Below are 23,574 nucleotides of genomic sequence, written 5' to 3'. Positions count from 1 at the left end.
ATGGGATCTTGGGTAGTATTTAACCCTGGTGTACAAATAGAATTGAGTGCCCATGCCACAATATGGGAGGCTCTCTCAGCCAGGACTCTTGGGGGGAAGGCCTAGGCCCTGCCCTGGATGAAATGACAGTTACTGGAGATCCACCATGGAGTGCCTCACCCTCCTTGGGGATGGGACTGGAGATTGGGTTGGAGACTGGGACCTGATAGGGAGGGCGGGGGAGGAGGGAAGAGAAAGGGACCTGGGATTGACAGGTGAAACAAGATTGTTTCTAACCTAAATAAAAAAAAAAAGAAATTAAAGTTGATAATGAATTTTGGAATGAACAAACCATATCTAGGCCATCACACACCAATTGCTTATTATTTTATTGTTTTCCTTTTTGGTTTGGTTTGAAAGACAGACTTTCTCTGTGTAGCTTTGCAGACCAGCCTGGCCTCAAACTCACAGAGATCCACCTGCCTCTGTCTCCCGAGTGCTGGGATTAAAGGCGTGTGCCACCACCGCCCAGTTTACTTTACTGTTTTGTTCCTTCATTTGGTTTGTCCTTTCAACAGCTTACATTGTATCTTCCAATCGAACACTACGCTGCTTGCTCCCTCTTTCATTTATGTCCCCTCTCTTTGCCAGGCTAATCCGGACAGTCCATAATCCCAGGTCCCTGCCCTAAGCGTGGAGGGTCCTTTTCAAACACTCTTGCATATAGGGCCATCGCTAAGACAGGCAAAAGGGCTCCTCCTTGACTCCTGAGACATCCATCTCTTGAAACGTGATGAGACACAGCAAAGAGTTCACTCCAATGGAAAGCTCAGTTTCCAGCATTATCCTTCCAAAAGCAGCATCCGGTAGTATAAATAAAACACACAAGAATCGATGGCAAAACACTCAAAAAAATTACGAAGGCCTGGTGTTAGTTTGAACTTCTCTCACTAGCAGCTATAATTAAATCACCCTGATATTATTCATCTAAATTCTGACATGGTGCTTTTTATCTCTTCTTCATTCTGTATGTCTGTCTCCATCTATATCTCACTGGCATCTCCTCCATGCACCTTGATTCATCCCAAATTACTCTCTCTCTCCTGGTTGTCCTGCCTAGTCTCTTCTTGTTTAACTGTAGTCCAAATATCACTTTATTAAACCAATCAGAAGACACCTTAGCAAAGAAGCATCTTCACTCTGTACAAAAAAAATTGCCCCATAATATGTCCTCCCTTTTCTCGAAATAGAAAGGAGATATCCTAACTCTAACACAGTAAAACTATATAAAATAAAGCAATTACCAGGTAATAATTACATCAACAATCTCACTAGATGCTGAATAAGCCATTGACAAAATCCAACACTCCTTCATGATAAAGGTCTTGGAGAGATCAGGAATAACAGGAACATACCTAAACAGACTTTGGGGATCCCCGTGGAGGGCCTCACCCTCCCTGGGGAGCAGAGGCGTAAAGGGGTGGGAGGTTGGGGCTTTGGGGTGACAAGGAGGGGAGGTAGATGGAGCTGGGATCGACATTTGAAGCAGGCTTGTATCTAATTTAAATAAAAATAAATTTTAAAAAAGAACGTAAACAATGTGGTTCTGATTTGTACCTTATTTAGGATTCTACTGACCTGGTAAAACACTGTGTACAAAAGCAACTTGAGGATTAAATGCTTTATTTCAGTTCATGCCAGAGAAGTCAGGGCAGAAACTCAAGGCAGGAACCTTGGAGTAGAAACTGATGCTAAGGCCACATAGAAGTACTTCTTATTGGCTTGCTCCTTATGGTTAGCTCAGCCTGAATCTTATAGCAGCAAGGAACATCGTCCCAGAGGTGGCATTACAAACAGTGAACATATATAAGCCACTAATTAAGAAAATACATCATTGCAGGCTTGTATACAGGACAGTCTTGTTGGGGGATTTTATCAGTTGAGGTTCCCTCTTTGCAAATGACCCCAGCTTGTGTTAAGTTGACATCAAATTAGCTAGAATAAGAAGCATCTTAAAACCGAGGGTAGTAGTCTGATTTTAATATCAATAATACCTAGAAGATCACCTGCGTTATGTTACTAGCGATTGTTTCTCTAAGCACAAGTATTTTAGTCTTTTTAGAGTCAAATATTTTATGTGCATAAGTGTTGGGAGATGTCTTTCTGTAAATATGTGTCTGATTGGTTTCAATAAAGCACTGTTGACTAGTAGGGAAGCAAGATAGGTGGGACTAGGAGTCAAGGAGGATTCTGGAAAAGAGAGGCAGAATCAGACACCATGTAGGCCGCCAGAGGAGTAAGAGGTCCGGACCCTTTTCTCTGGTAAGAGAAATACTTAGATTAACAATTATGGGTTAAATACTTAAGCCAGAGCTAGTCAGTAAGAAACCAAGCAAATGGCCAACAGCTTTATAATTAATATAGTTTCCTGTGTGTTATTTGGGAGTTCAGACAACACGGCAGGGCCCAGGCAACTGGCGGGGAAAACTATACTCTACATATAAGATCTTTCCTACATATATATATTAGCCTTGCATGATTGTAGGGTAGAGGAGTAAGTCAGAAAAAGGCATCAGATCACCCTGGAACTGGTGTTATAGTCAGTTCTGAGTTACCCTCTATGTACTAAGAATGGAGCCCAGGCCTTCTCCAATAGTTGGATGTGCTTTAAACGAATGAGTTGTCTCTCCAATCCCTCATTTATTATTTGAGAAGCTGTGTGTCTCTGAATGCTATATAACAAACTCAGTTTGAAGCATAGGTTAGTCAGTACCTCTTGATCCTCTTGCAGTTGGTGGAGACAGTACGTGGCACAGAGACCACAGCTTAAAATTCTGGTGCCTGGATTCCTCTATTTTGTTTCCAGCAACACTCTGATGGAGCCTAGATGTGCTGAGAATTATTACAGCTAATGAGGGCAGCTCTTTATTTTATAAAAAGGAGCCTAGTATGGTAGTACATAATCCCAACACTTGAAAGGCAAAGGCAGGAGGATCCGGAATTCAGTGCCTGTCTCAGATGAATACTGAGTTCTAGGCTAGCCTCAGCTATATTAGATTCTGTCTTTAAAATAAACAGGCCCCCTGAACATGGGTATCAGCTAGGAGCATTGGGAAGTCTGTGTGGCCTCTGGCATTGGAACCAGGATGTGTTCCTAGTACATGAATGGACTTCAGGAGCCCATTTCCCATGGAGGGATGCTCTCTTAGCCTAGATACTCAGGGGAGGGTCAAGGCCCTGTCCCAAATGACTTCACAGATTTTGATGATTCCCTCATGGAAGGTCTCACCCTCCCTGGAGAGTTGATTGGGGATGGAATACAGGGTTGGTGAGGGGAATGGGAGGATGGGAGGGAGATGGAACTTGGATTGATATGTAAAATAAGATTGTTTCTAATTTAAATAAAATTTATTTTAGAAAACAACCAATTTTACAATTGAAGTAGAAAAATTCTGAGTCAATGTCAATCAATCTGAGATGAAAAATTATTTGGCAAGATTCTGGGTAAGAATCTGTTGAAGAGTCTCTCCCTTATTTTGATGAAGAACTTCTATAAAATATCTGTAGCCTGTGTCATTCCTATTGTGCTATACAGCACCCTCTGGAGCCTGTGGGACAAGTCTACTCTCTCTGTGTACATGTAACACAACTCAGAATGTTCCAACTACACATTTAGGGTTAAAAAGGGAATAAAAAATATATAGATGTACAGGAAGAAATAAGGCCCTATAGGTAGATGTTGTGATTGTGTCTGTGGCAGGATCCAATGATTCTAAAACATAATCTGAGTGTCAAGTGTCTCAGTCAAGGTCCCTAGCTGTAACACCCTCCCCATCATGGTGCAACCAGCCACTTGGAAGGGATCCAAGCACAAGATGGTTTCCTCCACTGATATGCAACCCTCAGTTAGTGTCTCTAGATCTCCTTACACTTATGTTGTTAAGTGTTCATTGTATTCACCATCCATGCTCCATCCACTGTGTATTTCTGTCTCCTGATTACTTAATTATATATTATTACAAGTGTGGTACATGCCAGAAGGAAGACCCAAATAGAATGAGACTGACACCAACTATAGAGACAAGGGCTTTATAGGTTAAATGGAATTGACTGTGTCAGCTTCACAAAAGGACACTGAAATACATAACTGAAGGTAGAGAGTGGGATGAGCCATGAATGAGGAAGTGGATGAGGCCTCTGGGAGGAAGGGACATTCAGTGGGGCCTGGAACAGACTGAAGGGCGGGTAAGATGGAGCAAATGGCAGGGAAGGAGAGGAAGTTGGCCAGAGACCAGGTTAAAGGCTAACAGTGGGCCACTGTTGCATTTTTGCTTTTACTGTGAGTAAAATGGAGACATGGGAAGGTTGCTGTAGTGTAGACATAACTCATTGTCTTAAACAAAAAGTACAAACAAGTCAAAAATGCAACTGATGAAAAGGCAACCAGAGATAGAGAATATTCAAAAGACTGGAACTTCTACCTTATGGGTGTATCCAGCTTCCCCTTCAATTTTCAGCTTCTTCCGCTCCCTCTCTCGATATCTGGTATCTCCCCTTGTTAGGTAGGTGCTCTCTCTTTGTTAAACGCCTGTGGGTGGTATTTTCAACCCCTCGGATTTTCCATAGCTCTGTCATCTCTATGGCCATTCAAACTGCTATCCCAGTTGATGGGGAAGTCCTGTGTACGTCTCAATAAAGCATTGTTGGCCAATAGGGAAGCAAGATAGGTGGGACTAGGAGTCCAGGAGGACTCTGGGTAGGAGAAACTCAGGAAGTCAAGATGTAACTGCCATAGGGGTAAGCAGCCCTGAAACTTTTCTCTGGTAAGAAAAATACTTAGATTGGCAGTTTTGGGGTAAATACTTAAGCCAGAGAGAGCCAGTAAGAAACAAGCAAGGCTGCTGGGTGGTGGTGATGCACGCCTTTAATCCCAGCACTCGGGAGGCAGAGGCAGGTGGGTCTCTGTGAGTTCGAGGCCGGGCTGGACTGACAGACCCCAAAACAATACAGAGAAACTCTGTCTCGTAAAACCAAAAAAAAAAAAAAGAAAGAAAAGAAAAGAAACAAGCAAGGCCAACAGCTTCATAATTAATACAGCATCTTGTGTGTTATTTGGAGACTACAACACAGCAGAGCCCAGGCGACTGGTAGGGAAAAACCAAGCAGCTGGCAAAGAAAAGGCATCTCTCTACACCCGAAGTGGTCTCTAGCACTGCCCTGCATGTACTACAGACTTCCCCCTTGGACTTCAAAGTGTTTTAGCACCTTCCCAGTAAGGTTGCCTACCTGGGTTCTCAGCTATGGTTGGTAGCACCTAGAAACAGGCAAATAGAACTGAATAGACCCTCTGAACAGACTATTACACTATATGTTGTTACAGTCTCCCAAAGGAGGAGACTCTGGTGTCTCACATTGGTCAAGGTGCATTCTTTTTTATTGCTTTCAACACTTTCCAAAAAATACTTTTGATCCAGTTATTTACATATGAATCATACAGCATTAGCCAAAAGTTTCTGCTTCAAGAAAAGTTCTGTTCTTGAGGTATGAATGAATGGTGGAGTCAATGAAATAGAATTGTGTAAACATGACTGTTTGACACAGCTTTGAGGGGACAGTTGGAGGAGACCAATCACCCGCTTTGTACCTGAGAAGTTCTGAGTCCAACCCCAACCACAGCCACTGTTTGCTCTCACACTCTGGGGACAGACACACAGCTCTGATTGCGCCAGAATAAGAGACACTGTGACATGGAGCCCCATTATTTAGTCAATACACATGGAGCCTAATAAACCAACTACATACGCAGTGTCCCTTGGATCCAGCTCACCTCCACCCTGTCCCACAGACAAGCCACCCTGTGGCCCAGCCTTCTAACCTGTTGTATCATGTTTCCCTGAGGTCTCTGTGGCTACAAAAGTGCACTCTTCTTTATAACACATGCCTATCCAAGTAAGACCTGTAGTGAATTTGCACAGCAGAGATCTCAGCCTCTTAACCTGTCTGCTGGCTCCCAAGGGAAACTCTCTTCGACACACATGAATCCTGTGTCTGCACCCAGGCTGGATGAAACCCTTCTGAGGACAAAGCCTGCTTCCCTCTGTCAAGGGCTGTTTTGAACAGGGTGTACCCTGTCAATGTCACCATCCCATGGTCTATGTTCTCAATGGAGCAAAGCCAGCCTATCTTCACATTGTGCGCCATTATGCAGGGGTATCCAGGGTACCAATCAAAGTCCACATCCATGCTCCCAATGCCCAAGACCAAACCCAATTATTCTCACCCCAGACGTATGATGCAAGGGGCATTTGACTCTATGTAGCACAGGTCCCAATTGGATGAGCCTCTGGGAGGCTCACAGTCCCTTGGTAGTTCGGTTATGACAAGAATCCAAGGAATGGGCTAAGCACCTGCTTCCTACATAGTAGAGGAGAGTGCAGAGCTCCTGGATGGGCCTGTGGTGGTGCACTATTCCCCAAGTCTAACACCTACCACCAATTGTGAGTGGCAACTGTGATTCTCAAGAAACCATCAAGATCAAATATATCCACGGATCCTTACAAAAAAGGTAGTGGAATCATGACCACCTCACCTGAGTTTCCATTCACTCCCCAGGCTACACAAAGGCTATCCATGGTCTCTTCCTATCAACAGGTGCTTTAGAATATATAGAGTATTACAGGTTAACTGAAGGAGAAACTATCAATGCACCTGTGGAGAACTTTCTACCAAGCTATGGTGAGACATTTCAGAGATACAACTGGTTTGGGGTCACCCATATGCCTATAAGCAAGCACAGCATTCACAGGATCACCTGGTTGGACTTTGGTAGAATTCTACACCGGTCTGTCACTGAGACTGTAGGGACTGGACACCCAAGACCAAGTTCTTGGCACAAAGGAGACTTATTTTCCTCAAAGGGGGAAAGATCAGGGAAAAAGAGACAAAGACAGGAGACAGAGGACAAGGGAGAAGTGGAGAAATCAAGGAAGAAAAGGAAGAGGGAGGGATTCGTCCCTGGGGTGGTTGAGGCAGGGGGTAAAAGGACTGCCCCTAGATAGAGAGAGCTAGACATGGCCCATAGCTGAATGGCAGTTTATAAAATAAAGGGAGAAACCCCATGTTAGGGTGCAGTATTTAATTTTAATTTGGCATGTTCATTTAATGAGCCAAAGCATGCTTTTGATTGCTAGACATCAATGCATTGATAAAAGGACCTTGGCAGTCAGCCTCAGGAAGAGGAAGTGGACAAATGAGGGATAGAAATTGGCAGATAGGTTTAAGAATGTACTATAACACTTTTTCGCACAACAGAGAGTACTGGGGAGGCGGGTAAAGCCTGCCAGAGCCCTGTTTGCCATGTCCCAGCTAGGTAGAGTCCCTTCAGTACTCAGGACAGTACTGAGAACGTGGGTGCTTGCAGTGACCCATATTAGCCACATACACGTGCATCCCTGCAAAGCTACTCAGCCTCTTCTACTCTAACTGATTAACATCCAGGCTCCTGCCCTTACCCTCATGCAAGTGTCCACTGCTGAGCTCAGTGATCCTGGTTGCCATGCCATGCCACTTGTATGAAGATGTGTAAATATGAAGTCCTTTCTTCCTGACAGACAAGTCAGTTCTATACATCAGACTATACCTGATTACCAGTGTGCTGGAGTGCCGAAAGAATCATTCTTGACACATAGAACCAGGAGCTATTTATCACATTTATTGAAAGCAGATGCCTAAAGAGGTATGGGTGTGTGGGAGAAGCACTATGTCTCTTGGCACTTGGAGTTCTGCCTGCTGCTGCATAGAGAAGAAGGTTCCAGCACCAGGTGCCCGTGTAGTCTCTGCAGGGTTCCTCTGTGCACTAGGATTCTTTTCCCAGTTCACAGGAATCTATTTGTAAACACAAAAAGATATGAACTGGAACATGTTGACACGGACACTGTCACACAAGGAAATCATAAATAGAAGGGAAGGAGAATCAGCAAAAGCTTTATCATTACCATCGAAAGGGGGGTTGATGATGCTTGTTTTGTTCAGTGACATTTGGCTCACAAGGGCTTCAAAATCCATCAGCATTGTTGGGTGTGCAGTATGATTACGGCGACCTGCAGGCCAGGTGAGGATGATGAGAAGTGTTGGGAAGGACACTCACTATAGACAAATTACACACAAGTCCTTTGGGAGATCTTCTGTGACACAGACAGATTCAAGCAACAGACAGGGTGTTTTCACACCAAACTCTCTGAAAAGGATGCCAACCACATGGGAGCAATCAGGAGGAAATCAAGAAGTTCACACCTTATTTGAGGCAAGTACCACCTGAGCACATAGTTCTGCTGAGATACTGGAGCACGCAGTGGGTACCTCTTCAATATCTTCTTTTGAAAGCCTCCATTCACCCAGCCATGGAGGGCAGAGGACAGATACAGAACTACTCGCACAGGGACATCCTGAACTCAAGAACACCCAGACCCACTTCCCTCCATCCTCCTAGAGGCAAATGTTCATTTTGACACCTTGGGTAGCATGGAGTGAAAGGGAAGGAATCCATCAGTGATGGACTACCCGTCTTACATTTTCTGTTCCCAGGTTCTATTAGTAGGACTCCACCACACAATAAGGCCCTCAGGAGTCCATCATCTTCATCCAAAATACATATTGAAGGAGAGCCAGCTGTGCACTTGGCTCCTCCTTTGCCCAGGGTGATATTTTATATGGCAAGGTAGGTGAGACGCTCACAGCACCAGCAGGGTCTGGACAGCAGCACCACCCTGGAGTCCTTGGTTGCAATGTGTAAGTGGGGACAGGGCCATCAGGGCTTCTTTCTGTTGTGGCCTCCATGTCTAGGCTGAGATACCTCACAGAACTCTGTTAGGATCTCGTGGGCATAAATCTTGGGGTGTTGGGGGCAGCAGAAACAAAGGAGCATGCACAGGGATGCTGGAGAAGAACAGGAGGCCAACCAAGTGGGAGCACGTGAGGGGAAGGCTCCTTAGAACAGAGTGTCAGCAGATGCTGGCAGTGTTTGAAATGTGGTGAAATTTTCAGAGATCGGGAAGAATACAAGATCTAAGATTTGTTGGTGGTGGTAGGTACAGTTAACAAGTCAAGCTGGCACTGGATACTTTGGAACAATGTACACTCGTGGGTACTGCAGTGTCTACAGTGTCTTCTCTGTGAGAACAGATACAGCCTGGGACATTGGACCAGGAGAGCTGCCTTCACCAGGAAGTGACTGATACATCCCTCAGATAAATCTATACATGTTTCATTTCTAGCTCCTCTTGGGAGGGGTGTGTGTGTGTGTGTGTGTGTGTGTGTGTGTGTGTATGTGTGTGTGTGTGTGTGTGTGTGTACCAGGACATGCTCTTGAACTCTTCAGAGGATAATGGTAGGTCTCTCCACATTTTTGTCTTGAGAGAGAGTGTATAAATGAATGTGAAACTCCTGTTTTGGCTCTGTTGTCTGGGGTTAAGGGATATGTTTGGGTAACCGGGATGCTCAGTTGTGGCCACCATTGCTTGATGATGCTGGAACTTTCACAAAACCTACTTCTAGACCTAAAGTCAACACCCCATCCTTTCTAGTCCTTTCTATAAGCTGTAAACTTTCTGAATGAAAGACAGAGAAGTCACAAGTTTTGTTCCCCCAGAAGTGAACAAAGCTATAAACTGAGTCTCTCTTATCTGTCCCTTCCTTTCATTTTAAATTGGTGGTGAGCTATGGGCCTTAGGACCTCAGAATATCCAATCAAAGAGGAGCATCTTATGAACAACAGGGTCTTGAGCAGGGCTCTGGCCACATGCCCCTGGATGCTGGGACACCAGTCCTACTGCCCTAATGAGATCACAGGGCTACAGGTGACAAGAAATGTGCCTAGTGACAAAGTAACATCTGCATCCATGCTCACAGTAGGACTGCACCAAGGGCTGACTGAGAGGAAAGGATATGAGGAATGGGTGAATGGGACTTGGATGTGGATCTGGGATATCACAAATTCTCCTCTGAAGGTGGAGAGAGATGACAAATCCCAATGTCAAAGTGCCACAAATCACAGCAATGACCCCTGGGCCAGGTCTAGACCTAGTGGAGAAGGAAGTGGAAAGCAACTCTGTACCCAGTGATCTTGGAAGCCACCGCAACACCCACATACTCAGGCAGGGCAGTACATACCCATGAACATTGCCATCCTCTGATGAAAGTTGTTGATTTTTCCATTTAAAAAGGCAAAACCAAAGTTCTCCCCTCCAACGAACACGATCTGAACATAGTGCCACATCCCTACAGACAGACAATAAACTTGTGGCTATCAACATTTTCCACAAAGAGTCTGTGAAATGGAACGGTGTAAATACAAGCACTTACAGACGGTGAATAAGCAAGGCATGTCTTTGACTTCATTCATGGCCATCTTGAACTCAACACATCCAATGGGACTCCTGGAAACAGGGAAGAAGCATGGTTCTCTCCTTCACACCTGCCTGTTGGTTTTCTGCTCCCATGTTCAGTGCCCAACAGTGAGGAGAGCTCATCCTTTCCCCTCATCGCATGCAGCAACAGCCCCAGGCTTCCACTTCTCTGATCCATTCTGTGTGTTCCACATCACATGACTATGGAAAACACAGATACAGATAGTGGCAGAGCCGATGGCCAGTCCATACTTGGAGTTCAGGACAATGTTACAAGCAACCTACCCTAGATCAGTTTTCATTAGGAGACCAGGCTATGCCTTTGGTCTCCAAATGTTTCTCTTAGGGCCTCTCCCAGATGACACAATCACGAATATGTCCATGATCACTCAGTCTCTTCATTGACCTCAGAACTCACTGAAACCCTGAACATCCAGATGACCTCCCTCCACAGAAATGAGTGGTGACCACACTGCTTTCTCAGAGAACCAGCAGCACTGTGTTTGGAAGTTCCTGTCTTCCCCAGTGTGCAGCAGTACAAAATGCATCAGTTGGGACACTGAGTCTCCTGTGCTAAACTCTGTTCCTGGGAACACCTTTCCTGCAGTTACAGAAGTAACCTGACAGATTGCCCAGACAAGACAAGAGGATTCCATGTTTACAGCCTCTACTCAGCTGATGTTGAGAGCATGTGTGGAGTGAGGGTTAAAAGCAAATGAAGACAAGAGCTGACAGACATTTTGATGGCACTCACGAGATATTCATCCTGAGCTGCAAGTAGCCAATTCTGTTTTTGGACAATGTGAAGGGCGGCAAGGGGCTTCTCAGCTTTTCTTCTGGGAATGGAAGGTTTCCTGCCCAGCGAATTATGTACCAGTTTCCTAAAAGCTAGATGGGGAAGTCACCACAGAGGAGGACAGGAGGGAGAGAGAGAACCAGGAAGAGGGGCTTCAGGCTATAGCCGAAGTGGTACTGACTGACAGAAGGAGGTATTGGCTCTCTGAGGGGCAGAATGGACCATGTTTCTGTCAGTACCACCCATGTGGCAGAAAATATGAAAACTCCATGTTGGAAGGCAAATCCTAGCTCATAATATAAGCTACCCACCAGAATCTATCAATAAACCCAGACTAGCATCATGATTCTGAAAATCTGGTTACCAACTTCAGACCTCCCAGAGACCTCACCTTATCTGTTGTGGCACAATCACCTCTATTGATGTAGCCAGCCTGCACCACAGAGAGCAGGGTCAGGCCTGTGGTCAGCAGGAACAGCTGCATCGCTGCCATGGTGCCTCTGTCTACCTGAACTCTGAAAAGCACATTTATCCTATACCAGCCGCCAGACACTCCCACCCTCATCTGACCTGCACAAAGGCTCCACCTGTGATGTGTGCTGATTGCACTGTTTTCTTTGGACCTGTTTGTGGCATAGAAGTGAGGATAGGCAGAGATGGGGACTCCTGGGGACTTAAGTCAGGTGCCTGACTCCAAACCTCTCCCAAAGTCTGGGAAGAGGTAATAGCTCTGAGAGAGGTGATAATCTCTGAAGGAGACATATGGCTGTCTTCAATCATTCCTAGGAAGCCTGTCAGGGGAGGAGGGTGTTATCAAAGTCAAGTTCTGCCAGAGAATTCAGAGACAGAAAGAGAACCACTCTTTCTGTGTTCCCATCCTGCCATGGACAGGCCCCATTCCCAACAGAATGGAAGCATTCATACCTCCCCATCTATCTCAGAACTCCCAGATGCAAGCACAAACACCATTCCTTCTTCACGCAGCAATGCTGGACACATACCTGTGTTCTACAGCCACAGCCCCTGAGAACTGAGCTGTGCCCAATCCCCCCAGGACCTTGGCTTCTGTGCTCTGTCTTCCTCTCTATATTAGACTCTCTTGGATTAAGAACATCACTGTTGATCCCCAGCCACCCAGCAGTTTGGCCCCAACAATGTCTCCAAATCCAATTCAGCTTTTGTTAGATCAGCTGCCTTTCCTGTCTCTCCACACTCCAAGAGAGAACGGTGGTCAGGTCATATGCTGAAGCCCCTCATGCATCCCCAAACTTCACGTCTCCCTTCTCTTTGTCCCCACAGAGAAAGCTCATTACCTGCTTTGTGGATATGTGTGCCAGTCTGTTAGTGTGTGATACCTATTCTTGGTTGTTGTCTAGAAAATATCTGGAATGAACTACAATCCAGAAATACAGGGTATGCTTGTGATCCAGATCTTGAGTCTGGAAGACATGGGCTTTTGATCTGGATCGTGAGGCAGGATGACACATGCCTTTCATCCAGAACTTGAGGCAGGAATGCATGAATTTAATCTGGGCCACACTTTTTGGTGGACACGTATATAAGGACAATGGAAGAAGGAAGGATTGTTCGACTGCTTGCCCTTGCCTTGTCAGGACATCCACTCCTTCCCTGGCATTGGAGCTCACTTCTTTGGGATCCCAGCATAAACAGAAGACGAGCTGAGACACTCGGCCTTGGGGAACTGAGAAACTACTAGATTCTTGATCTTTCCACTCATGGGTAGCAATTGTTGGTTGGCCTGCAGCCTGTAATAATAAATTCATACACATATATAGTATGTATATAGAATAATATATTAGATAAAGCCAGATTCAAATCCATAAGTGCTGTGACTCTAGAGAACCCTGAATTATGCAATGTGTATGTTTGCATTTGCATGTGTCTTTAGGAAGCTATATGTGGACAAGTGAGTGCCTATCTCTCCATGTCAGTGTCTATGTCAATGAGAGTGCGCAATGTGCCTAGATGTGTCTGTCTCTGTGTCAACAGATCATTGTGTATGTTCATATCTGTACCAGCGGCATGTCTGTGTGTGTCTGTGTATAAGGCTGTGTTACTGTGTATTTTGGACATGTCTATGTACATGTGATTATGTGTGTACCTCTGTTCTATGTATGCATATGTGTTTGTGCTCATTCATGTGAGAAATTATGAGGACAAATCTTTGTGTCTCTGTGTATTAATCTCTATGTTCGTGTCCCTGTTTGTGTGTGTGTTACCTGGGTTTTTCCAACAGTCTCTTTTATATGAACACCTCAGCAGTAGATCGAGGCACATTTCTGGGAAATACATGGGCTTTTGATAGAAAAAAATATATATATATATATATGAGTCTTAAAAAGTTCTTAATCCCTCAGGTTGCAAACAACCACAAGACCATGTCACACTGCCATGGTTCAACTGTCTCAGGCACTTCGCGTTCCTGCTACCAAGGGATGCTAGCTCTTGAAGCATAGGGCAGAATAACTCCTTCCTCCATTGTTTTGGTTCCATTGTACATTTTGCCACATGGTAGAAATTGGTACAAAAAATTAGGTTTTAGAAATTAGGAGGGATTTAGAGATGTGGACTTGAAGAGCAAATAAACTTTTGTCAGAGATGGTTGCAGAGTTAGTATCAGTATTGTTCAAAGGAGTTTGACCATGGTTGTTTGTCCATGCTTAAATGATCGGCCTTAAACACATGCACATATGCACAGTAATTTCAAAACTCTGGGTTTATGGAGGAGAAAGAGAAGGGGATAGAGGAAAAAATTATGGACAAGGAGGATAAATTGTAAAATAATCATGAAGAGGATGTTGTATAGTGGTTCAGGGGCCACTGGAAATAAGAAGGTGGGGCTGGTAGACAGAAATCCATTATGTCCACCTAGGAAGTTTCCAATAAATATGTGCTGAAAGGGGAAAATAAAGATTAGAGCGTGAACTAGAGAGCTAAAAAGGGCAAGAACAAGGAAAATAGGGAAGCAAGATGTAAGACTTTAAAAAACAAACAAGAAGAAAATTAGATAAACTGATTTTTAAAATCAGGAGGAAGACAAATTAATATAGTGACCCGGATGTTTTTATTGTAGTTATGAGGGTGGGCAAAGCCAGAAGCACCAGGAAGAATCCAGAGCAAGGAGAGAATGTAGTAGACTAAACATAGCCAGTAGACTAATGTAGGACATGAGTGCAGAGAGAGAAGTGAGAGAGGAAAAGAAAAGGACCAAGAGAGAGGAGTAAGAGAAAGGATCGAGAAACCCAAGACAGCAGAAACTGTATAACCAAAATGGCAGGGTTATATAGGAATGAGAAGCAAGGGAGAGGTGAGCACATGAGCTGGAGTTTAGGATAAGAGCAGGGTTAGAAAACCTGAGAAGAGACAGAATGCCAGCGTAGCCTCTGTAATAGGTACTTGCAATGCTGAGAGAGCCTAGAGGGCAGCCTGTGCTTTAATATACTAACAAACCCCAGGGTCAGCCAATTGTCTAGAATTACTTTTGGAACTGACAATAGAAAGCTAAATACTGTAGTGCATGCAGTTATTTTGCAATACCCAATATGGATCTATTGGTGAAGTGATAGCTATGAATGTTGAGAACATTGTGTGTCACAATGAACATGTTTCTTTTTTAAATTCTCTTAGCCTTCCAAGATCAACTGGAACTTGTTTGTAATAAATAGTATGGATTTTCACATCTTGAACATTGTCTATAGAAGGACTCAATTATATAATAATACTAAATGAATCTGACAGGAGATAGAGGACAAGAGAGAAGGGGAAGTAAACATGGAAGAGAGTGAAGGGGTATTTGTCCCTACAGCTGTTGGAACAGGAAGACAAATAACTCTGGATAGAGGGGACAGAGGTGGCCCACAGGTTTTCTCCCTCCCCTTCTTTGGGGGACCATGCATTCTTCTCTTGGGGTCCTCCTTGTTTCCAAGTTTCACTGGTGGGATGAATTGTAGGCTGGTAATCCTTTGCTCTGTGTCTAATATCCATATATGAGTGAGTACATACCCTGCTTGTCGTTCTGTGACTGGGATACCTCACTCAGGATGTTTTCTTCCAGTTCCATCCATTTGCCTGCGAATTTCAAGATTCCATTGTTTTTTTCTGCTGAGTAAATTGTGTAAATGTACCACATTTTCTCCATCCATTCTTCAGTTGAAGGGCATCTGGGTTGCTTCCAGGTTCTGGCTATTACAAACAATGCTGCTATGAACACAGATGAACATGTGTCCTTGTATTAATGTGCATTCTTTGGGTGTATACCCAAGACAGAAATTGCTTGATCTTGAGTTAGACTGATACCCATTTTCCTGAGAAACCACCATACTGATTTCCAAATTGGTCATACAAGTTTGAACTCTCACAAGCAATGAAGGAGTGTTCATCTTTCTCCACATCCTCTCCAGCATAGACTGTCATTGGTGTTTCTGATTTTACCCATTCTGGCCAGTGAAAGATGGTATCTCAGAGTTGTTTTGATTTGCATTTCCCTGATGGCTAAGGATGTTGACACTTCTTAAGTGTCTTTCAGCCATTTTAGATACCTCTATGGAGAATTCTCTATTTGGTTCTGCACCCCACTTTTTAATTGGATCATTTGGTGTTTTGGTGGCTAGCTTCTTGAGTTCATTGTATATTTTGGAAATCAGCCCTCTGTCAGATGTGAGGTTAGTGAATATCTTTTCCCATTCTGTGGACTGCCTTTTTGTCTTGTTGATTGTGTCCTTTGCCTTACAGAAGTTTCTCAATTTCAGGAGGTCCCATTTATTAATTGTCAATCTCAATGTATGTACAGTGGTATTACATTCAGGAAGTGGTCTCCTATACCAATTCATTCAAGGGTACTCTGAGATTTCATTTTACACAGGTCAGAATGGCTAAGATCAAAAATATTAATGACAACTTACATTGGAGATGATGGGGAGTAAGGGGAACATTCCTCCACTGCTGTTAGGAGTGCAAACTTTTACAGCGATATTGGAATCAATATGGTAATATCACAGAAAACTGGAATTCAATCTACCTCAAGACCCAGATACATCAGTCTTGAGCATATACTCAAAGGATTCTCAATCATACCAAAAAACACTTGTAACATTCTTCACAATAGCCAGAACCTGGAAACAATCCAGATACCCTTAACTGAAGAATGAATAGGAAAATGTGGGACATTTACACAATGGAGTGTTACTTAGTTGTGAAAAACAATGACCTCATGAAATTTGCAGGCAAATGAATGGAAATAGGAAGAAAATCACTCTGAGTGAGGCAACCCAGACCCAGAAGGACAAACATGGTGTGTACTCACTAATAAGTGGATATTAGGAGTAAGAACAGGACAGCCAACCTACAACTCATACCCCCTAGAGAGGCTAGATAACAAAGAGGGACCAAAGAGGGATTCATGGATTTCCCTGTGAAGAAGAAATAGAAGAGATCTCCTGAGTAAACTAGGGGACTGAGGATTTGGGGATGGGAATATGAGGGAACAAGTTGTGTGTGATGGTCTCAGGAGGCAGGTTTGGTGTGGGATGGACATGGAGAATAAGGAAAGAGGTTTCATGGTGATGAGCATTTCTAGGTTAGGTAGAAACCAGGCTCTAGGGAAACCCTCAGGAACCCACAAGGATGACCCCAGCTAAGAATTATTTTCATATATATGTATATATATATATATATGTGTGTGTGTGTGTGTATATATATATATATATTTAAATTAGAAACAAGCTTGCTTCACATGTCAATCCCAGCTCCCTCTCCTTCCCCTCCTCCCTTGCCCCTCCACCAGCTCCCCCAACTCCCCACCCAATCCCCATTCCATTCACCAGGGAAAGTAAGGCTCTCCATGAGGGATCTCCAGAGTCTGTCATTTGGTTCAGGGCTGGGCCTAGGCCCTCCCCCAAGTGTCCAGGCTAAGAGAGCATCCCTTATTGTGGATTTGTGTGCCAGGGATAAATACTGATCTACACCTTTAATCCCAGCACTCAGGAGGCAGAGGCAGGCTGATCTCTATGAGTTCGAGGCCAGGCTAGTATACAGAGCGAGTTCCAGGACAGCCTCCAAAACAATACAGAGAAACCCTGTCTTGAAAAAAACAAAAGAAAAATATTGATCTACTACCCAGAGCCCCCTATGTTGCCTAGGCCTCCTCACTGACACCACATTCAGGGTGCCTGGATCAGCCCCATTCTTGACTCTCAGCCATCAGTCTGGGGTCCAAGATCTTCTCCTTGTTCAGATCAGGTGTTTCTCTGGGTTTCACCAGTTCAGTTTTGACCCCTTTGCTCATCACTCCTCCCTCTCAGACACTGGGTTCCAGGAGTTCAGTTCAATGTTTAGCTATGGGTGTCTGCCTCTGCTTCCATCTGTCACTGAATGGAGATTCTAGGATGGCATATAAGGTAGTCATCAATCTCATTATCAAGGGAGGGGCATTTAAAGGTAGTCTCTTCAATATTGTTTCATTTGGCAGTTGGTGTCATCCTTGTAGATCTCTGGAAACCTCACTAGTGTCAGATCTCTCCTCAAACCAAAAATGACTCCCTCTATTATGGTATCTCTGTTCCAGCTCTCCTCTATTCTTCCCCCAACTCAACCTTCCTGCTCCTCCATGTCCTCCTCTCCGCTCCTCTTCTCCCCCTCTCTTTTTCCTGGCTCCCTCTCCCCCCTACCCATGCTCCCAATCTGCTCAGGAGATCTTGCCTCATTCCACCTTCTCTGGGATATATGCATATCTCTCTTAGGGTCCTTCCTGTTTCCCAGACTATCTGGCAGTGGGGGTGTAGGCTGGCACTCCCCTGATCCATGTCCAAAATCCATATATGAGTGAGTACATACCACGTTTGTCTTTTTGTGACTGGGGTTAATGAATATTTTTTCCCATACTGTGTGCTTTGCCTTACAAAAGCTTCTTGATTTTGGATGGTCCCATTTATTAATTATCGATCTCAATATCTGTGCTACTGGTGTTACTTTCAGGAAGCAGTCTCCTGTACCAATTAGTTCAAGGGTACCCCCCGCCACTTTCTCTTCTAAGAGGTTCAGTTTGACTGGATTTATGTTGAGGCCTTTGATCCATTAGGACTTAAGTTTTGCACATGGCAATAGACATGGATCTATCTGCAGTCTTCTACATGTCAGCATCCAGTTATGGCAGCACCATTTGTTGAAGATGCTTTCTTTTTTCTGTTATATTAATTTTAGCTTCTTTGTCAAAAACCAAGTGTTCATATGTGTGTGAGTTAATATCAGGGTTTTTGAGTCAATTCCATTTGTCTACCTGCCTATTTTTATGCCAATACCAACCTAGCTAAGAATTTTAACAATAATGGAGAGTACCCTGTAATCAGATTAGTGACTACCCCAATTGTCATCAGAGAGCAGTTGCAGAGTTCCACACCAAGCACTGGAAGGAACTTCAGGAGTCCTCCTGAAGAAAGGTAGAAGGAATCCTATGAACCAGGGGATCAAAGTTGTAATGAGGGAACCCACAAGGACAAATGACCTGAGCGCATGGGAGCTCTTGGACTCTGGACTAACCTTTAGGGAACCTGCATGTGACAAACCTAGGAACTATGCATGCATTTCACAATTGTATAGCTTGATCTGTTTGTAAGTCTCCAAGCAATGAAATCAAAACTCTCCACTGATGCTTAGCTGACTTTGGGGAACCTGTGTCCTATGCTGGATTGCCTTACCTACACTTGATACAGGGGAGGAGCTTGGTCCTGCCCCAACTTGCTGTGCCACGCTTCGTTCAATCCCATGGGAGGCCTGTCCCTTTCTGAATGGAGACAGAGGAGGGAATGATGTAGAGTGGGGGTCATTTTTTAGTCAATACTGATTACTGCATGTCGCACCTGCTCCGCAGCCTGAATCCGAGAATGTAGCGAGGTGGTCGGGATAGATGACACAGAGACCGGTCGGTTGCTTTAAGAAAACTTTATGCTTCCCAAGTCAGCTTAGGAGGAGCCTCCAAGTCCGCTTAGGAGAGAGAAGTCTCCAAGAAAAAACGCTTCCCTTTTTAAGGACTTCTGCCATCCATCTACATACAATTCTTTCCAGACTTCTCACCCTCCTGGCTGGTGGTTAAATCTCCGGCCCCAGAATCAGGGAGACACAGCAGGGAGCAGGAAGAGGCATCTAGCCATAGGGGATGTCAAAGTCATGGTGTTTCAGTGAGCAAGCCCTTATCTGAGCCCTATCAAGAGCTTTATAGCACTGAATTGTTTTCAGTAAACATTATCTCACAGCTGCCTGCTCCCAGGCGGAAGGGGAAGTGGGTTTCTGCTCAAGGTCTGGTGTCCCCACAATTCACCCCTTTTCATTTTTAAATGAGGCACTCTTGGCTTAGGTCAAGTGGGGTCACCCTCCCTTGCCCGTCCTCGGGGGACCTTGAACCCCTGTCTTAGGTGGGAGGGGTCTTCCCCACAGGTTGTCCGTCAACAAAGCGCCCCAACCTTAGAATCATCTGTAATAAGGCTTTATGGCTATCGGGATTGCCATGGGCTAAGGCACTTTGAACTCAGCATGAAGCCAGAATGCCTACTGTCACTGTTACCATTCCTAGGACCCCCATTGACATAGCGCCTCTCTGTCACCTGCCCATCCCCTGATCTGGGTCATAGCATTTTACCACCAGTCTTTCTTTGCTACAAGGGTGATTTATAGTTACAATTTGACGGTTAAAACAGTGATAAAGTTTACAATCATTTTAAGATCTACTTAGGAAAGCATTAGAGAGTGCACTTGCACAAATACATTAGGTGCAATCATTGATGTTACACATGTAGCATTATAAAAAATATGAACAAGAGGCTTGTTGCACTATTTACAGAGTACCAATTTGTTCCTGTGGTGATGTAGTCTGTCGATTTAATGTCAGTAGTATCAGCCAAGCATGCAACCCGAGTCAAAGTCTTTTTGTCACACCAGGACAAACCACATTTCTCCAGAAAAACACACTGGCATAGGTGTGATTCCAGAAACAGGAACTACCAAGTCTGACCTTTCAAGTGACCATGTCCTGTTTAAATACTGAAAAGAGGCTTTTGCCACTCATCACAGTCCATACCAAAGTCCAAATGTTTTAAGTGGGTCCTTTTTTCCCCCAAAGGGGAAAAAACTGGCAAAATGAATTCTGTTGTTTTAAGGTGTGTCAAAGGCAAACTGCTAATCTTTCAGTTTTGTTGGCTTTGGGATGAAAACTCATGGGTCCAGGAGGTTGATGTAGCAGGCCTGATGAGAAACTGGAAATCTCTAACTGACTGTTTTATTTCTTTCTCGGGCTGTAGATTTGATGACATCAAGGGTCAGGAACACCGATTTAGGAGATCTCGAACTGGCTTGGGCAGGCTCCCATGGTCTCAGGTCCAGTTTTCTCTGCTCCATGCATCTCACCAAATGTTGTGACAGCTACTGAAGCTTTATGCTTTTCCTGCAAGAAAACACAAACATGCCCTCGACCCCAAATTAGGGTCTTCTCCACTGTCTAGTGTATGGATGTTTCCATTTGACCTGAGCAATAGTTGTTTAACTTCCATTACGTCAGAATCTGTCTGAAGCAGATTCTTCACTGGCATTTACATTTTAAAAATTTTAAAATGAGGAGTGAATTATTCAATGAATCATGTGGGGACTGGGGACATTACTCCCCCTTTTTTTTTTTAATTTTGTTTGAACTGTTGAAGTTGGACCATAACAGTAGAAGGATTTGTCTACCCTCCTTAGTCAACTATCTAGGTGAATTGGGATTACTATTTAAATTATTAGTAGATGTCCTTTAAAAGGGACATAACCATTAAGTACCTTTGAGAATCATTTAAGGATTGTAAACTATACTATGTCCCAAATAGTCCCTTTTTTTTTCTAACCTGTAGCTCTCACTAGCTGACAAGACCTCGTTTGCATCTGAGCTGACAAGGCCTAATTTGCATCTACACAGACACCTTTGGGGGTGGGGGCTCTGAGGGCTTAACTTGAATTTTTTGTTAAAATATTAACCGACTGACTGGATGTTTCTTTTGACTATATCTAAATCGATTTAGGTAGTTTTTAACTGTTTGAAGGGATTTAAGTATCCCTTTAATCATATCCAAGGCAATTAGAACAGTTGCTTTTGTCAACATTCATGCATTTACATTTCACACTTCATACATACTGACGTGGCCACGTCCATACACACAGACCATGCATACATATCTCTCCTTTTGCCTAGGTTATGATTAGTTTGTTGAACTGAAACTTCTTTAACAGAACAACTCCAGTCAATCTTTGAATTAAGACAAAAGGTTGAAAAAGTCCTGTATGTCCCTCATCATTTCTTCATTTGAGAAGTTTTGAGCTACACTCAGGGGCTACAGCCATACCCACTCCTTGTAATTCTGTAGATGTAAAGTGGAAAGGCCAGGCTTTTGCCAAAAGTTTTTAGAGATGACTCACAAAATTGACCTTAAATTTGTATCAATAACCTACCCCATATAAATGTAACCAAACATTTTTATTTTATATACCTTTGTCTTTTTCTTTACTGAATACTAATACCTCATTTATTAACTTTACCAATTTTTTTAATTTACCCATCTTTAATCTATCCTCCCATTGAGGATGATCCTCCAATCCACCCTCCAACTGAGGGCAACTTCTTATCTTAGGTTCCCTTTTTTTCCTGACCTTTGTTAGGTGAGGGCCTAGACATTTAATCCAATCCACCCTTCAACTGAGGGTGATCTCTTAGGTTCCCTTTCTTTCCTGACCTTTGCCAGGCAAGGGCCTACACATTTAATCTGGTACCCCTAGCTTGGTACCCCCCTTTTTAATATATACTTATAGCCTTACTTGTTGGCTATCCTTTTAGATTTCTGAGTTTTCCTTTACTTTCCTGACCTCAGTGGATCAGGTGAAAGACTGGAGATTTTTTATTTTATTTCTTTTTTACCCTCCTTTTTTTTTTTTTGACTGGGTTCCTCTCTATCCTTTTGGAGGCTGTCCTGGAACTCGCTCTATATACAAGGATGGCCTCCATCCTACCTACCTCTGTCTCTCGAGTGTTGGGATTAAAGGCATATGCCACCAACACCCGACTCTAAAGATCATAGCGAACATCCTTCCAATCTGGGACATTTAAGCTCCCCCCAGTAATGAACCAAGGACTGGCTCGTTCAATGGATTTTAGAAAGCCTTCTGTGGTTTTAGACTTTACTGTAGTCCCATGTCCTTCAAGTAACTTTTCAACTTGATACTGTAATTCAAGAATCCCAGAACTATTCCCCATGGTTTCTTTTCTTTTTTCCCCAATCTGTCCCTGGCCAGAAAAAGAGATGAACCCGCTCACTTACCTCGCTTTCACAATCTCGGTGGGATCCTCCAATTGTTGCACCTGCTGTGCAGCCTGCATCCGAGAATGTAGCGAGGTGGTCGGGCTACATGACACAGAGACCGGTCGGTTGTTTTAAGAAAACTTTATGCTTCCCAAATCAGCTTAGGAGGAGCCTCCAAGTCCGCTTAGGAGAGAGAAGTCTCCAAGAAAAAACGCTTCCCTTTTTAAGGACTTCTGCCATCCATCTACATACAATTCTTTCCAGACTTCTCACCCTCCTGGCTGGTGGTTAAATCTCTGGCCCCAGAATCAGGGAGACACAGCAGGGAGCAGGAAGAGGCATCTAGCCATAGAGGGTGTCAAGGTCATGGTGTTTCAGTGAGCAAGCCCTTATCTGAGCCCTATCAAGAGCTTTATAGCACTGAATTGTTTTCAGTAAACATTATCTCACAACTGCCTGCTCCCAGGCGGAAGGGGAAGTGGGTTTCTGCTCAAGGTCTGGTGTCCCCACACTGCAGGCAGTCATAGCTAGCAAAGTTGTTAAGAATATATAAATGCAACTATATGTGAAAGAAAGTGTGTCTTGTCTTCATATGCAAAGCCACAAGTGAAGCATTAATAAAATTAGTCTTTATTGATAAGGCATTAGGAGTCAGATATCAGGGTAAGAACCAGATAGATCAGAGAAACACAGAGCAGCCCCCAATTGCTTCCTAACTCTACTGTTCCTCCATCCAAAAGGGCTGAGATCCACTTTCAGCCCAACCTTACTACTTCCTGTCTCCTTTCTGTCTCCAGTTCTCCAAACCTCTATGAGTAATCTTGGTCAGCTAGATCCTCCCTCAGACTCAAAGCAAGCTGATTTGACAGAACACAATCAAAATATCACATGACATATGACATCCCTCCTCCATTGTCCTAAAATTGCTTCCTGCTGTCTGGGGTAACAGAATCTTTAGGGGACACTGAAAAACATGGGATAAATGTAACGTCCTGGGAGTGCTAACTGTATCATTTGTTGTCCAGTCTCTGAATAATAGAAAAGTGCAGGGCTTGGCTCAAGT

At 43.9% G+C, this 23,574-nt stretch overlaps 1 protein-coding gene across 1 annotated transcript; it reads right to left on the bottom strand.

Moving 5' to 3' along the window:
• Positions 1-7,670: 7,670 nt before the first annotated feature.
• On the bottom strand, positions 7,671-11,671 carry LOC121138170 (von Ebner gland protein 1-like). Its single transcript, XM_040740966.1, has 6 exons — positions 11,570-11,671; positions 11,137-11,270; positions 10,339-10,412; positions 10,147-10,254; positions 7,974-8,078; positions 7,671-7,863 (listed from the first exon to the last, which is right to left on the bottom strand). The coding sequence occupies exons 1-6, from the start codon at positions 11,669-11,671 to the stop codon at positions 7,835-7,837; spliced, it is 552 nt and encodes a 183-aa protein (XP_040596900.1). The 3' UTR covers positions 7,671-7,834.
• Positions 11,672-23,574: the final 11,903 nt, after the last annotated feature.

The sequence above is a fragment of the Mesocricetus auratus genome, unplaced genomic scaffold, assembly GCF_017639785.1.
Source record: "Mesocricetus auratus isolate SY011 unplaced genomic scaffold, BCM_Maur_2.0 contig_11016_pilon_obj, whole genome shotgun sequence".
Lineage (NCBI taxonomy): Eukaryota > Metazoa > Chordata > Mammalia > Rodentia > Cricetidae > Mesocricetus > Mesocricetus auratus.
The sequence above is the reverse complement of the archived record's forward strand: the minus strand, read 5'-3'. Positions and strand labels throughout refer to the sequence as shown.

Excerpts from the sequence above, each read along its gene's own strand:
- LOC121138170 (XM_040740966.1), bottom strand. The coding sequence starts at position 11,671 with ATGGCAGCGATGCAGCTGTTCCTGCTGACCACAGGCCTGACCCTGCTC. Across the intron at positions 10,413-11,136 it reads CAGCTCAGGATGAATATCTC|GAGTCCCATTGGATGTGTTG; the intron begins GTGAGTGCCATC and ends CCCTGTTTCCAG. Across the intron at positions 8,079-10,146 it reads GAGGATGGCAATGTTCATGG|GTCGCCGTAATCATACTGCA; the intron begins GTATGTACTGCC and ends CCTGGCCTGCAG.